We start from the raw sequence: 15,406 nt of genomic DNA, 5'->3' as shown, positions 1-15,406 counted from the left end.
CAGCCAGCATTCCTGTCGGGATGAAGGGCTTGGAGAGGAGAATCCCTGGGGAAGGGCTGCAGGAGCTCTGTGCTGTGCCCACCCCGGCTGTGACCCGCTGACCGCGTGTGCGCTGAGCTGGCCGCAGCAGGGGCTGCTTCTCTCTCCAGAGGATTTGCTCCCTTTTAATCCCCTCTTTCAGGATGAAATCCTGATTGCAGGAGCATCTGTACAGCCTGGCCACCACAGCGAGGGAATGCGGGGAGAGGAGGCTGAGTGCTGGTGATCTCTGCCCCTAGCCCTGGCCATCCCTGTCCTCTTGCTGCCTCCAACGCCTTGTCCCACCCATCCCGCGCTGCCCTGCCCTGGTCACCCCCGTGGGAAAAGCTGCCGCTGTCCCCTTCCAGCCGCAGGGCAGAAGAGAGGCTTTGGATCCGCAGGGTCCTGCTCTGGTGCTGGAAAAGCACAGACCTGATGCATCCCCGACGTTTACAGCTCGGGCTGCTGGAAGACATTCCCGGGGCCATCGCGGCTGCCAGGATGCTTTTCCCCAGCTCCTGGAGCCCTGCCGCCTGTCTCTTGGCATGTTGAGGCACCGGGGGAGTGACAGATCCCTGACTGTGTGGCGATGCACAGGCACCTCTTTGGCACATCTCCCTGCTGCTTTCTGCTCGCCGGCATTCCCAGCCCGGCTCTAATCCGCAGGGATGCTCGGGAGCTGCTGGCAGCGCTTGCATAACCCGGGAATGCGCACGTGTGCCTGCGGCCGGGCTGTGCGGAGCCTGAGCCTGCCGGGATCGCACCGGGATCGCACCGGGATCCCAGCGCCAGGCAGAGCACGGCTCCAGGAAGGGCTGGGCTGGAACTGCCGAGGGTTCCCTGTGCTCTGGGGACTGTGGGATGGTCCCAGAGCAAGTGTGGGATGGGGCATGGCAGAGGTTAGTGACGAGGTTTGGGGTGTTGTGACAGATCTGGGGGAGACTGGTGGGGAGAAGGATGATCCCAGGGCTGGAGGGATCCCTGGGGAAGGGATGGGGCCAGGGGTGATCCCAGATTGGAGTGGTCCCTAAGAAGGGATGGGGAAGAGGGAACACTGCAGGGCTGGAGTGGCTCCTGGGGAATGGATGGGGCAGGAAGGGGTCTGGGAAGGAACTGGGGACCTCAGGCCCTGGGGCAATACCAGAGCAGGGTTGTGGAGCAGGGGTGTGGGCTGGCAGCTGTCTGTGGCAGGTGACAGGCAGGAAAGCAGCTGTTTGTGGGGACAGTGATTCTTTCTCCTTTCCCCTCACTGCAACCTGCCTAGATCCTGTCCCACCGTGGGGGTCTCAACTGCACCAGTGGCACCACCATCCCCACCAATCCCAGGCTACAAACCCCACCACTGGGACAGGTTTGGGGAGGGGAGGGGGAGGGAAAACCTGGCTGGGGGAAACAGATGTAGAAGCTCTGGATTTCTCGGAGCTTCAGCTGTCACAGGAGGTTTCACTTGGAGCTGAGCAGAGCATTTGGTTCAGCCTAAGCCTCAATGCTTTGCTTCGGTTTGAAGGGGTTTTATTTGGTAAACCTGAAAATTAAAGTGAAAAAGAATTTCATGCTGTAAAGCAGCTCTCAGCCCCCTCTTGAAATTTGGTTTGTTAATGCTCCATCAAATCCTTCTTGGCTTCTTCTGAAATCCTTTGCCTTTTAAAATTCTTTCCAACAACACTCAACATGGTGTGAATTCATGGCACGTTCCTGCATTTGCATTTCTCACCCTAAGAAATCCCAGCTGCAAAACCTCACTTAGGCCTGGCACCACTGAAGAGACACTGGGAGCAATGGGAGGTGCTCCTGGGCTCACCCAGGTGCCTGGGTTTTATTTTTTATGGAAAAGGGAACTCTCCTGCATCCAAGGGACTCCAAAGTGACTTTCCCTTCTCCTCTGTCACAGCCACAAGTGTGATTGTGGCTTTCATCCTGTCTCAGGGGATGTGCTGGGTGTGCAGCATTCCTTTGCATTGCTCTGGGCATGGCTCTTCCTAGCTGGCTGTCACATTCCTGGAGGAAGCAGTGGCAGCAGCAGGAGTTGGTGGCACCTGGTGTATCTCCTGCTGTGCCCCATCCCTCTCAGCTGGGACTCGGGACCTGGGGGTGCCCCATATGCAGCTCGCTGGGGCTCCACATGCTGGACTGAGGCAGCAACCTCTTTCTTTTGGAAGGAAGTTTTGGATGATTCCAGGTCCTGAGGCCATGGCAGAGGCTGGCTGAGGGCCAGGGGACTCATCCTGACCGGCTGTGGCTTTGTGGTGAGTTTTAGCTGATGGCATGCTCCAAGGTGGGAGCTGCATCCAGGGGACAGTGGGAATGGGAGCGTGCTGGCGGTCTTGACTGGGATGCTTTAGATGCCACTGACCACCTCTGCAGCTGTAGAACAGTTTCTTGTGTCATTGGACATCAAACCAAGTGGGATAAATCTTGAGCTGCTGTGTTCTCCTTGTCCAGAGCATGAGGGAAGCCAGGAATAAATCCCCTCCTGGCCTGGCTGTGCCTCTCCACTGGTTTCTCCATGTTCCCCGCAGTGGTACCCTGGCTGGGTTTGGATGGGAGATGCTGTGCTGGAGGTCCAGCAGTGGGGCTGGAATGCTGGCTCCATCCCATGCTGTCCCTGCTCTCTGCAGGAGTTCGCGACGCTGACGCGGGAGCTCAGCGCCTGCCGGGAGCAGCTCCTGGAGAGGGAGGAGGAGATCTCAGAGCTGAAAGCCGAGCGCAACAACACCCGGGTAAGCCTGGAGGCCCTGCTGGCAGGCCCTCAGTTCTGGGCTGGGGACCCCCGGGGCTGCTGGGCCCGGGCTGGCAGTGACAGCCCCTCTGCTGTGCCCCTGCAGCTCCTGCTGGAGCACCTGGAGTGCCTGGTGTCACGGCACGAGCGCTCCCTCAGGATGACCGTGGTCAAGCGGCAGGCCCAGTCGCCGTCTGGGGTGTCCAGTGAGGTCGAGGTGCTCAAGGCCCTCAAGTCACTCTTTGAGCATCACAAGGCGCTGGATGAAAAGGTGGGAAAGCTGTTAGGACCTGTCCTGCTCAGAGCTCCTTCTCCCAACCCTCCACTCCATCCTTGCTACTTTGTATTGTTAAGGTGACATGGGGGCCCTCAGCAGGAAAGTCTCGATATCCCAAAACTGCACTGAGGAGCTGCTAGGGCTGCCCAGTGTATCCTCTGGGCCTGAGGCTGTACAGGTCACTCTCAGGGTGGTGGCATTTGACACCCCGGGTCAGTCTTCATTGTTCCTCCTCATTCGTTCACCTCAAGCATCTCCTTCCTCTACTAGGAGGCCTCTCCAGGCTATTCTGGCCATAGATCTCCAAGAATTGCCTAGCCTGTTTTCTCCAACACAGTTTAACCCCCTGTGATGGGCTGGATGATCCTGAACCTGTGAATCCACCTGAGCCTGGCTGTCAGCCCAACAAACAGGCCTGGGAGTGTGCCTAAATCCTGGACACCCTCATGCTGAGTAAATAACAGCCTTTCCCGTTGTTTCACTCGCCTGCAGGTGAGGGAACGCCTGCGAGCAGCCCTGGAGCGAGTGGCCACCTTGGAGGAGCAGCTCGTGGATGCCCATCGGCAGGTAAGAGGTGCCTGGGCACCTGCTGGGCTGGGAATGCTCCCCATTACCTTTGGGAGTTCACGTGGTGTTTGCATTTGGTCAGGTTTGATGTAAGGCTTTTGTTCTAAAATTGCTGTTTACTTGAAGATTTGTCTGTGCTTAAGGAAACCTTGTAAAGATTCTGAAAACTGTTTGTCTCACAGGTGACATTTCCCTGTTGTTTGCTGTTTGGAATTCATGTCACTGACAAAAACAGTCTGAATCTGAATCATTCCAGGGGGCTGAGGGGGACATGGGATTTGCCCTGATTTGGCAGAGACCCAAACCACACTGCTTCAAGCACCTCGTCTTGCATCCCCCATCTTCTTCCCTGCTGGAGTCCTGGGGTTGGACTGTCTTTGCTGTCTCCAACCTCCAGCTATGGTCATCTCAGAATCCCAGACTCATTGGGGTGGGAAGAAACCTTAAAGCTCATCTCGTTCCACCCCCTGCCATGGGCAGGTACACCTTCCACTATCCCAGGTTACCCCAAGCTCTGTCCAACCTGGCCTAGGACACTTCCAGGGATAAAGTGTTCTTGAAGAGACATGAACTCTGTTTTCCTTCCTGGAGTTTGTGCCCAGCCACTAGTCCCAAAAGGAAGGAGCTATTCCTACAGCCTCTGCTGGCCAAATTTTGCTCCTCTTTCCACTTCCCAGGATAAGTGTTAGAGTATTTCCCAGGCTCCCAGACCCCTCTCCTTTCAGGAACCATTCCCCATCCTCCCCTATCAGAGCAGGACACAGTCCTAATGTTTATCCCCTTCTCCTGCTGCACTGGATTCAGAATCTGTCTGACTGTAAACCAGTGAAATGAGCTGGGAGGGAGCCCTGGGATCCTGGGCTCACCAGGAAAACCTCCCTCAGTGCTCAGCCTTCCCAGCATCTCTGACTTCCTCTGTGTTAGAATTATGGCATCATTAAAGCTGGAAAAGCCTCCAACCTTTGACCAAACACCCCCATGCCCACTGAACAATGTTGTCAAGTTCCACATCCACTTGTTTTTTGAACACTCCCAGTGATGATGACTCCATCACTGCCCTGGGTAGTTGTGCCAGGGCCTGACCACCCTTTCAGGGAAAAATTTTTTCCTGATGTCCCTCCTGACCCTCTCCTGGCATAGCTTGAGGCCATTTCTTCTTGTTCTGTCCTTTTGTTCCCTGGGAGCAGAGCCTGACTGCCCCCCACCCCAGCTGTCCCCTCCTGTCAGGAGTTGTGCAGAGCCAGAAGGGCTCCCCTGAGCCTCCTTGTCTCCAGGCTGAGCCCTCCAGCTCCCTCAGCCCCTCCTGGTGCTCCAGCCCCTTCCCCAGCTCTGTTCCCTTCCCTAAACACGCTCCAGCCCCTCAATGTCCTTCCTGAACTGAGGGGCCCAGAGCTGCCCCCAGGATTCCAGGTGTGACCCCAGCAGAGCCAGCTCAGGGCTGTTCCTCACCTGCTCCCTCTGGTCCCCTACAGCCATGAGCAGGACTCTGGCAGGAAGCTGCTGCAGGGCTGGCCTCACCTCCTGCTGTCCCCAGTGCTGAGTCCCTGTTCCATGCAGGTGGCAGCTCTGCAGCAGGGCTCTGCCCGGGAGCCTGCGGCGGGCGAGCGCGATGAGAGGGAGCCCAAGGAACCGGCCCCGAAGCTTCCATGGAAGGTGAGAGCCCAGGAAACCCCTGCTCTGGCCATGCTCAGTGAGGCTGTCATTTCTTCAATCTCCCTGCTGCTGGCTCCAGGGTGCTGAAAATCATTTTCCCTCTCCTCTGGGTCCAGCCCCTGGTGGATACAGGCTATTTCTGAGCAGGGTGCACTGAATTTGTGCTTGGGCTCTCTAAGGGGTTCTACTTCCCAGAGATCACAGAATGGTTTGTATGGGAAGAGACCTTAAAGGCCATCTTGTTCCAGCCCCCACCATGGGCTGGAACATCTTCCACCAGATGCTCTGGTAAGCCCTCAGCCATCCCCATTCCATCATTCCCGTAAGAAGCCCCATCCCTGGCTTGTGGAGGCTGTTGATGGAGGTCCCAGAGCCCCCTGTTTCCATTTCCACCCCTCCACTGAGTCCCTGCAGGGCCACATTTCCACTTTGAGTAGCTGCAGGCAATGCCACAGCCTGGGAGCTTTGGAGCATCCCGATATCCACCTCCCTCTGTGGTGCCTTGCAGCGCCTCTCCAATGGCTCCGTCCACCCGGAAGACGAGGCTGGGCGGGTGGTGGAGCTGCAGGAGCTCCTGGAGAAGCAGAATTTTGAAGTGGTCCAGGCCAAGGAGCGAATCTCTGCTTTGGCTGCCAGCGTGGCCGAGCTGGAGGAGGATCTGGGCACTGCCAGGAAGGATCTGATCAAATCTGAGGAGATGAGCAGCAAGTACCAGAGAGACCTCCGAGAGGTGAGTCCCTGTCCCTCTGCACTTTCCAGCCTAGGGCAGAGACCTCACAGCTTCTTCCACTGGGCTGGGAGGGGATTGGAACTCCTGTTGTGTGCAGGATGTTCTCCAAGAGGCCACTGCCTTTGGGAAATTGTCCCCAAGTCCATCAGCAGGACTTCTCTGAGGTTACAGACAGGCTCTCAGGTGCGCTGCACACCTGGGGCAGTGACCTGTGTCCTCTCTAGAAGGTTTTCCTGTGATTGTTTGACTCCCTGTGTCACTGTCCCATTCTGCTGTCCCTCATCCCCGTTTCAAGGGGGCTTTTCACACCCCTTAGACTCGGGGTGTCCCAGGCTTGAAGGAGCTGTATGGCCCTGCTATTCCCAAAATGCTGTCACAGAGCAGGCTGTGACAGCCCCATCGTTTCCCCAGGCCCTGGCACAGAAGGAGGACATGGAGGAGAGGATTACCACACTGGAGAAACGGTACCTGGCAGCCCAGCGAGAGGCCACCTCCATCCATGACCTCAATGACAAACTGGAGAATGAGTTGGCCAACAAGGAGTCCCTGCACCGCCAGGTACTGAAACTGGGCCCTGCGTGTCCCCTTGCCCCAGGGACCTGGGGGAGGAGGGGGTGCTGGGGTGGGACATGCCAGCAGTCACCCCGCTGTCCCGCAGTGCGAGGAGAAGGCGCGGCACCTGCAGGAGCTGCTGGAGCTGGCGGAGCAGAAGCTGCAGCAGACGATGAGGAAGGCAGAGACGCTGCCCGAGGTGGAGGCGGAGCTGGCCCAGCGCATTGCTGCGCTCACCAAGGCAAGTGGCAGGGCTGGGGCCCGGGCTGGAGGGGCCGGACTGGGCTGGAGGGGATGTCAGAGACCGGAGGGAATGGGAGGGAAGGGACTGGAGAGGGAGGGCGGTGCTGGGACCAGGGGAGGAACTGGGTCTGGCCGCCCCTTGCAGCAATGGAGCCCCTGGCAGCCCAAGGCATCCCACTCTCCTTCCCAGCTGTGGCCTCAATGTGTCCTGAACATGAAGGGTTTGCTCTCTTCCCTCAGCCCCTTTCTCCGAGGTGGGGATGGCCCTGTTGCTGTGGATGCCCTTTGGCTTAGGTGAGACCACTCTAAGATGAGGAGAAAGAGGAAGCACCAGGCTGGATTTTGGAGGGTGCAGGTCTGAGGGAGGAATGGATGTGGCCATCCCTGTGCTTCCTGGGTTCTGGAATGGTGTTTAGGCCCTCACAGGGCACCTCCAGCTCCTGTCACCATGCCAGCAGGGCTGGTTTGGGCTCACAGGGAGCCCTGGCAGGGATGCAGACAGTGGAGAGAGCCCCACATCCCAAGAAGGACTCAGATGCAGAGATGGACACCAGGATGCAGCAGGGCCCTCATGGCTTTGGGGAGCATCATCTGAGAAAGCTGCTCTGCTTTTCCCAGGCAGAAGAGAGGCACGGGAGCATCGAGGAGCACCTCCGGCAGCTGGAGACTCAGCTGGAGGAGAAGAACCAGGAGCTGGCCAGGGTAAGTCCTGATCCTTGCCTTGGTGCCTGGGTACCTGGGCACACCTGGATTGCAGTTCGAGAGCAGGTTGGGAAAACAGCCTGGTTAATCCTCTTCCAACCAGGATCACTTAAATTTGAGCCACACAGGAGCTCATGGCACTCTCTGCTGTGATTTCCTCTTTCCCAGGCATCCAAGACTTGCTGGTAATATTCCACACTTCTCTCTCAGCATCACTCCCTGGGGAAAGCTGCAACCCCAAAAGGTGGAAGGGGAGGCTTCAGCAGCTCTTCCCCTGAGCCTGGATCAGCAGAATGAAAAGGGCAGGGAAGCTGATCTGCTGTGCCCTGAGCTGCACAGTCCATCCTTCAGCTTCTGTGCTTCTCAGCCGGGGCTGGGCTGTCCATGCAGGAGGCTGTGATGCCCATTTCTCGGGTCACCCAGGTGACATTACAGATGTGGCCCTGGGGAAGCCCCCAGGTGTTTTGCCTTAAGACAGATACTTGAAAATCCTGAGACTCAGTATCCAGTGGGGTCTGGAAGGTGCCCCCAGTGTGGGTATTCCTGGCAGACACACAGGAGAAGCTTTCTTGAGGGGCAGGCAGGCATGGTCTCCTTAAATCCTTTTGTCTCCTGTTCATCCCTGGCTGAGAGGTGGCAGAGAGCAGCAGAGCCACCACAAGCTGTAAGAGGTGGATTTGTCCCCAAACGCTGTGCCAGCTCTGACAGTGCAGCAGGCACAGGAAGGCAGGCGGGCTCTGAGCCCCCCTGGCTGTGACACGGGTGTCACTGTGTCTGTCCAGGCGCGGCAGAGGGAGAAGATGAACGAGGAGCACAACAAGCGGCTCTCGGACACCGTGGACCGGCTGCTGAGCGAGTCCAACGAGCGGCTGCAGCTGCACCTCAAGGAGAGGATGGCAGCCTTGGAGGAGAAGGTACTGCCTGGGGCAGGGGTCCTCTGGGGCTTGAGGGGTCTGCAGCCCCTCTGTGCCTCAGCCATGGCCCAGGGCTGGAAGTGCCTGTGCAGGGCTGGAGAAATGGTAACATGCAAGACATGGCTGTGCTGGGGCTGGTGGAGCACAGGGAACTGCTCTGGTCACCTCACCCAGGGAGACCCCCTCCCCACCACCTCCCACCTCCCACAGTAGCAGGATTTATCCTGCTCCTTTCCCTCACCTCCCTGTGTCTCTGCTGGTGCAGCCCTGATGCCACCCTTGTCCAGCTGTCAGAGCAAATCCCAGCTTCATTTTGCAGGAAAAATTGCAGTGTTCATCCTGTCACAGTGCCCATCCCTCCACGTGCTGCCTTAAAACTTTCCTGCCCCAAGGTGCAGACTGATTTCCCTTCTCCAAGCCAGGGCAATGTCCATGAGCATCTCCCACCTGACTCCCGGGGAACTGGGTTTCCTTGGAGGAGCTGTGGCTGCCTCAGTGTGAATGGAATTAACTGGGAACAGCTGGCTCCAAGCAAGGATCCACCCAGAGTGCCAGTGGGAGGTCAGGCCTTGGTGATTCAGCTCTCTCAGGGTTCCTGCCCTCAGCAAGTTAGAGCACACAGTGCATCCCCCAGCTGATGCCTCCAGGGCTGGCTCTGTCCCCCCGTGTTGTTCTGCTCCTCCTGTCCTCAACCAAATGTCCAGTTATTCAGCAGATTTGTCTGAATAAAGAGCAGGGCCCAACCTGCAGGGATGAGTCCAAATCCCACCCCAGCAAGCAACAGGCACCAGAGTGGTGACACGTTTTGAAGGGCATTGCCTGCTCCCCGGTCTGGTGCCAGCACTTGCCCACCCTGAGAGTTTATCCAGGTCTTTCATGCACAAAAATGATCCTGTTTGGCTGCCAGCACTTACCAAAAATGAGCACTGGTTCAGGCAGTTACAAACACCCCAGGGGAGGTTTAGACAGATAGTAGAAAAAAACTGTTCAAGGAAATAATTATAGCATTGTAATAGACTGCCCAGGACAGTGGTGGAGTCACCATCCCTGGAAGCGTTGCAAAAACATGGATGTGACACTTGGGGTCATGGTTTAGCTATGAACACAGCAGTGCTGGGGGGAGTGGTTTGGCTCAGTCTTAGAAGGCTTTTCCAACCTTAAGAATCCCATGATTCTGTGATTCTATAAGCACATCTCCTTTCCCCCCTGCCTACTCCCTAGCTTAGATGTAAGGGACATTTTTCCCTTTGATCTAGCTGCTCGAGGAGTTGTTCTTCTCTCAGACATATTTCCTAATCTTCAAGCCCTGTCCACCACATCCCTCATAGCCCTCCATGGCCATGCTCAGCCCCAGAGAGGGGCAGGAGTTGAGTTGTGGTCACCCTGCTTGAGAGGCAGGAGCTTTGCAGAGGAGACCTGTGCACAGGCAGGTGAGGAATAGCCCAGGGAGCCTTTTCCAGGTGTTCACTACACAGGAATTCAACACTGGCCATTCCTGGGAGGCCACGCGGCCATTTCCTAAATGGTCTCTCTTTTTTCTTTCCTGTTTTTGTTCCCTTTTATTTTATTTTTGGTTTTTCTTAAAGAATACATTGTTACAAGAGCTGGAAAATACCCAAAAGCAGATAGAGGAACACCAGCATGACAAGGTAAATGCGGCTGCAAGGACCTGACCCAGTGATGGCATTGCCTCACTCCCAACCCCCGGCTAGGGGCACTTGCTTCTCCAAAAATGCCCCAGTTTGGAGCAGAGCACCCCGCAGCAGGAGGCCACACACTCACCACGCAGTAGCTGGATGGAAGCTGCCACCCCTCTCCCTGGAGAGCCCCGGGTCAGTTCCCTACCATCCATGTTCCTGCCACACTCATCCACCCCTGAGCCCTCTGGGTGCAGTGGTGAGAGCAGGCTGGCTTCACCCGTGCCTGGAGGAGGGCTCAGGCAGCCACATCCCCTTGGCCCCCGAGGCTTTCTCAGCCTGGGGGTGATCTGCCCGTGCCTAGCTTGCAGAGGCCCCGCAGGTCTTCACACCCTGCTCTCAGATGAAGCACTCGTCAGCATCTGCATGCACCCCTAGTGGCCTTGCTAGAAAGCTGGGGGGACGTGGCTTTTTGGAGCAGTGGGAACTTTTGGGATGTGCTGCATGTCTCATGCATGGTTTTGGGGGATCAGCGGGGCTACTTTTCCCCTTGCCTGCAGGGAGCATGTGTGCTTATTCCTTGTGCTTCCCAGCCATGGCTGCTCAGGTCTGGGCAGGGCAGAGCTTGGGGATTTGCATGACACTGCTGGCACTTTACCCACCATGGCTCAGCCTGTTTGTCCCCCAGACGGGATCCTGCTGTGCCTGGGAGATCCCTTCTCCCTTCCCTCCCTGTCCATCTGCAGCTCCCCCTGGCATCTCTGAGCACGGGGTGTGGGCACAACTTCCCCATGGGGATGGGGCTGGGAGCAGGAGGCACAGGGCCAGCAGCAAGTTTGGCTGGGGGGTCCCTCACTGCCAACCCCTTGCCAAGGGAACACATGTGCAGTCTGGAGAAGAATCAGACCATCCAAGTGGGACCTGTTTTCCTTCATCTCCCAAAGCAGCATTCCTTGAGCACCTGTCTGTCCTGGTCCTCCCTCCCCAGCACCCTCATTCCCTGTGCCTGCATGAGCTGTTTCTCTACTGATACGTCCAAGATGCTTTAAACCTGGGGTAGGGATCTGTAAAGGGAATGTAAGCATGGCAGTAGCCAAGGATGTGGATTGCCCCAAACCTGGCAGCTCTCTAGAGCAAACCCAAGCCCTGCCTGTCTCGTCCCCCCAAACAGCGGCGTTTGTCTGACGAGATCGACAAGCTGAGGCTGGAGGTGGATCAGCTCAAGACCAGGAGTGGGACATTTGTGGAGAGCGTGCACACCAGGTAAGTGCCAGGGCAAACCCCTGCACCCCTGGCTTTGGGGGCAGTTTGCTTTGGGGGGCCCAAAGTGGTGCTGGCATTGGGTGTTTCTGGTCCCCAAGCTTCAGCGCTGGGCTGCAGGGTCCTCATGGCAGGGTCAGCTCCAGCCGTGCTGTCCCACCATGGATCTGTCCTGGGGTGGGACATGGACTCTTGAGAATAGCCCAGCCCAACTGAATGGCCCCAAATTTGTTCTTGTTTTTCTGCACAAGTGGCTTAGGACTTATTTTGCTCTGAAAGCTGGATATTCACCAGAGGACTTTTCCACTGTGGACTACAGGGGATGGGCTGGGGCAGAAGGAGGAATTGCTTTGGAGCTGTTGCAGGCAAAGGAGAGTGAAGCCCCTCTTTCTCCAATGCAATGGTCCTCCCACACCCTTTCATTTAAAGTCAGCTGGGATGTGGGGACATCCCAGCCCAGGGCACCAGGAGCAGAGGTGAGTCCATCAGGTTCAGCCTCCAGCACTGACCAGGATACCCAGAGCTGCTCCAGGAAAATGGAGGTGAAAAAGGAGGGTGACAGCATAACAACCCCAGCTGGGATGCCACACCCTGCCCTGAGCACTTCCAGCATGGGTTCAAGGCAGCAAGGGGGCAGTGGGAGCAACCAGTGAAGAAAATTCCCTTTTTAGCAAGGCTGGAAAAGATGGGAAGGAGCTGGTGTAACCAGCCTTGGACCTGTCAGCAGAAAGAATGCCTGGAGACCTTGTGTCTGTCATGGAAAAGATGGGAAGGAGCTGATGTAACCAGCCTTGGACCTGTCAGCAGAAAGAAGGCCTGGAGACCATGTGTCTGTCATGGAGAGAAAAAAATGGGGAGAGTGAGGAAGATCCTTTAAGGATGAAGGAGAGCTGAGTGCTGGAGCAGAGTCTGGAGCCTGTGTGGGACCTCTTTGAATGGCTCTGTAAGAGCAGGATGGACAATTTGATGATCTTTTATATCTCTCAGGTGAAAAATCAGCAGAAATCTTGTGTTACAGAATGATCACCCAGCTGAAATGTCAGCTTTTGTCTAAGCTGGTTTTATCTGGGTAGCAGCTTGTCAGCAGCTCTGAAATCCCTGGAACTTCACTTGTGCCTTTGTCTGACACACCGGGCTGGCCCAGCCAGGCTGCTTGTGGTGCTGATTTTGTCTCCAGGCCTGTATCTGCCTGACCGCCAGGCCTGACCTGATTCTGTATCCAGGCCTGCAAACCAGGCCCACCAAGGTGGAAAACCACGATCTGCCTGGGGCTGCTGCTTTTATCATCTTAAATTCACCTTAAATTAAACAAGCCTTGAGTCTCCAGTGGCACTGCATGTGGGTAGTAATCACCCTGTGCCCAGGAATGTGCCTTGCTCAGCTCCATGGTTGGGTCTTCAGGGCCAAGAGGAACAACTGGGCAAAGTGGAGACATGGAGTGAGCACCACGAGTGGCTCAAAGTGTCCTCCTGTCAGGCTGCTGCCTTGATCTGCCTGGTACGGGACTCACCAGGGCCTGGTCCCAAGCACCAGCCCTGGCAAGGAGGAGGAGGGGGAAGAAGTCCCAGCTGGTTCCTGCTGGGAGATCCCAACAATGCTCATGTCCTCACACCTGGAAGATGTTTCAGGTGGAATTTTATTCATTGAAATTGCAGAATCATTAAGGTTGGAAGAGTCCTCCAAGGTCATCAGGTCCAACCTTCACCCAAGTACCAGCATTTCCACTAAATCACATCACAAAGTGCCTCATCTACCGTTTTTTGAACACTTCCAGGGGTAGGAACTCCACCACTGCCCTGGGCAGCCTGTGCCAGGGCCTGAGCACCCTTTCCATTAAGAAATTTTTCCCAATATCCAACCTGAACCTTCCCTTGAGGCCATTTCCCCTCGTCTGTCACTCACTGCCTGGGAGAAGAGACTGACCCTCATCAGGTTATTTTCTCATGAAAATGCTGGAATAAACATAAAAAGGACAAGAGCTCCCTGGCTGGCTCCTGCTGGGTATGTGGGGATGGAGAAGACACAAGCTGTGTGGGACATTCCAGCTGCTCTGGAGAGGGCCTGTTCAGGAGGGGGCTGCTCAGCCCTGGCTCCACAGCAGCCCCCCAGTGCAGGGGCTTTGGGGCAGAACTGGCTGGATGCCCCGATGGGTGCACAGAGAAGGGGGAGGGAGCAGCAGGGGAAGGCCCAGGGCTAAACTTCTGACAGTCTGGGAAAGTTGAGGGTCTCCAGAGCTCAGAGAAGTCTCCAGAGCTCAGAGATCTTTGAAGGCTGCAGATTCCTCAGAAGGGGCAGCTTCAATCTCTGATCTCTGTGAGCAGGGACAGGACCCAGGGAGCAGCTGGAGCTGTGTCAGGGGAGATTTAGGCTGGATATCAGGAAAGGTTCTTCCCCAGAGGGTGCTGGCACTGCCCAGGCTCCCCAGGGAATGGGCACAGCCCCGAGGCTGCCAGAGCTCCAGCAGTGTTTGGACAGCACTGACAGGGATGCCCAGGGTGGGATTGTTGGGGTGTGTGCAGGACCAGGAGCTGGACTTTTTTGTTGTGAGTTTCTTCCAGCTCAGAATATTCTGTGATTCAATTATTCTGTGAGAGATTCTGTGAGTGCATTTCCAGGTCTCCTGTGGGGGAATGGGGCACCTTTTTCCAGGATGCACCATGCATCCTTTCGTGCCAACCAGGCAAACATTGCTGGGATGGGCATCCTGCAGTGCTCTCCTCCTCCTGCTCCTCCTCCTCCTCTGTCCCAAGAAGCCTGGGCTGCAAGGGGAGCAGCCTGAGGGTGAGGGTGTCCTGCACAGAGCAATGTCCCCCACAGGGCTCTTTTTTCCAGGTCCCACATGGGCAGTGCCACTGACCTGCGCTTCCCGCTGGGAGCCGTGGTCCACGCCCCGGCCGAGACCTTCGGAGCAGCTCCGGGGCTGCCCCGGGCACAGAAGGGACGATTCAGTGCCCGGAGAGAGGAGCCAGCCAAGGTAAACCCTGTGCACCCTTGCGTTAGGGTCTGCTCCTGCCCTGCATCCTGGGATTAGGGTCAGACCTGGAGACTTGGGGCAGTTTCCTTCTCCCGGTGCATTGATGGGGGAGCATTGGAAGGGTTTCTCCTTGGGGTCATGTTGAGATAGAATTCCTGCATGGAGATCACCAGTCTGGCTTTTGGAGACGTGGGAATGCTGTGTAAGACTGTGGCCCTTGTTCCCCCAGGACTGGGAGCAGGCCCAGGCAGGTGGGGTCCTGGCCACGGGGCCTCACGCCTTCGACAGCGACCCCGACATCTCCGACGTGGACGAGGATGACCGTGAGACGCTGTTCAGCTCCATGGATGTGCTCTCTCCTGGTGGGCACTCAGACGCCCAGACATTGGCCATGATGCTTCAGGAGCAGCTGGATGCCATCAACGAAGAGATCAGGTATGACCATGGCCAAAACCCAACACTGCCTTGTGCAGAAATGGCTCCAGGGGAACAACAAATAGCCAGAAGGCTCTGCTGACCTAAAATTGGGGCCTTGGTGTGTCTTTAGCCAGGGAAGTGGCTCCAGGACATCCAGCCACAGGGCTTGGTCCTTCCTGCCATGCCTCCCTGTCCCTCAGCTGCACCAGTGCTGGCTCAGAGGGTCATTATTTCAAACAATCATATTTCATATCCTCGATGGATATTAAAAGGAATCAGGGTGTGTCTCAACTCTGGTTTTGATGGATCCTGATGGATCTTGCTGCCATTCCTGGAGACTGGGGGTTGAGGCACAGGACCAAGGTGCATTTCCCCAGGACAGAGGTTCTGTGTCCCTGGGAAGGTGGGGACCCAGGAGCCCTGAGCCCTGCTGCTTCCCCAGGATGATCCAGGAGGAGAAGGAATCCACGGAGCTCCGTGCAGAGGAGCTGGAGACACGGGTCACGAGCGGCAGCATGGAGGGCCTGAACCTCACCCAGCTGTGCAAGAGGGCCTCCATCCCCACCTCGCTGACAGCCCTGTCCCTGGCCAGCTCGTCCCCTCCGCTCAGCGGCCGCTCCACGCCCAAGCTCAGCTCGCGCAGCGCCGCGCAGGACCTGGACCGCATGGGGATCATGACGTTGGTGAGGAGCCGGGAGGGGCGGCCGGGGGTCCGGCTGTGAGGTGGGAGCGATGCCCGGTGT

General features: G+C 56.9%; 1 protein-coding gene across 5 annotated transcripts in view; it reads left to right on the top strand.

The window, feature by feature from the left end:
* The window catches only part of PPFIA4 (PTPRF interacting protein alpha 4), a 58,375-nt gene that overhangs the window by 30,446 nt on the left and 12,523 nt on the right, over positions 1 to 15,406 (top strand). For 4 of the 5 annotated variants that reach the window (XM_064398774.1, XM_064398775.1, XM_064398777.1 and 1 more), the window contains 14 exons: positions 2,637 to 2,738; positions 2,844 to 3,008; positions 3,507 to 3,581; positions 5,139 to 5,234; positions 5,743 to 5,964; positions 6,376 to 6,522; positions 6,623 to 6,761; positions 7,382 to 7,461; positions 8,244 to 8,375; positions 9,962 to 10,024; positions 11,184 to 11,275; positions 14,105 to 14,246; positions 14,476 to 14,681; positions 15,106 to 15,346. In XM_064398774.1, the coding sequence (XP_064254844.1) occupies positions 2,637 to 2,738; positions 2,844 to 3,008; positions 3,507 to 3,581; positions 5,139 to 5,234; positions 5,743 to 5,964; positions 6,376 to 6,522; positions 6,623 to 6,761; positions 7,382 to 7,461; positions 8,244 to 8,375; positions 9,962 to 10,024; positions 11,184 to 11,275; positions 14,105 to 14,246; positions 14,476 to 14,681; positions 15,106 to 15,346 (1,902 nt within the window). The remainder of the gene's footprint in view (positions 1 to 2,636; positions 2,739 to 2,843; positions 3,009 to 3,506; positions 3,582 to 5,138; positions 5,235 to 5,742; positions 5,965 to 6,375; positions 6,523 to 6,622; positions 6,762 to 7,381; positions 7,462 to 8,243; positions 8,376 to 9,961; positions 10,025 to 11,183; positions 11,276 to 14,104; positions 14,247 to 14,475; positions 14,682 to 15,105; positions 15,347 to 15,406) is intronic. The other variant, XM_064398778.1, reaches the window with a different exon arrangement.

Source organism: Passer domesticus, chromosome 25 (genome assembly GCF_036417665.1).
Source record: "Passer domesticus isolate bPasDom1 chromosome 25, bPasDom1.hap1, whole genome shotgun sequence".
NCBI classification, from domain to species: Eukaryota; Metazoa; Chordata; class Aves; order Passeriformes; family Passeridae; genus Passer; species Passer domesticus.
This window is presented reverse-complemented; position numbering and strand designations above follow the sequence as displayed.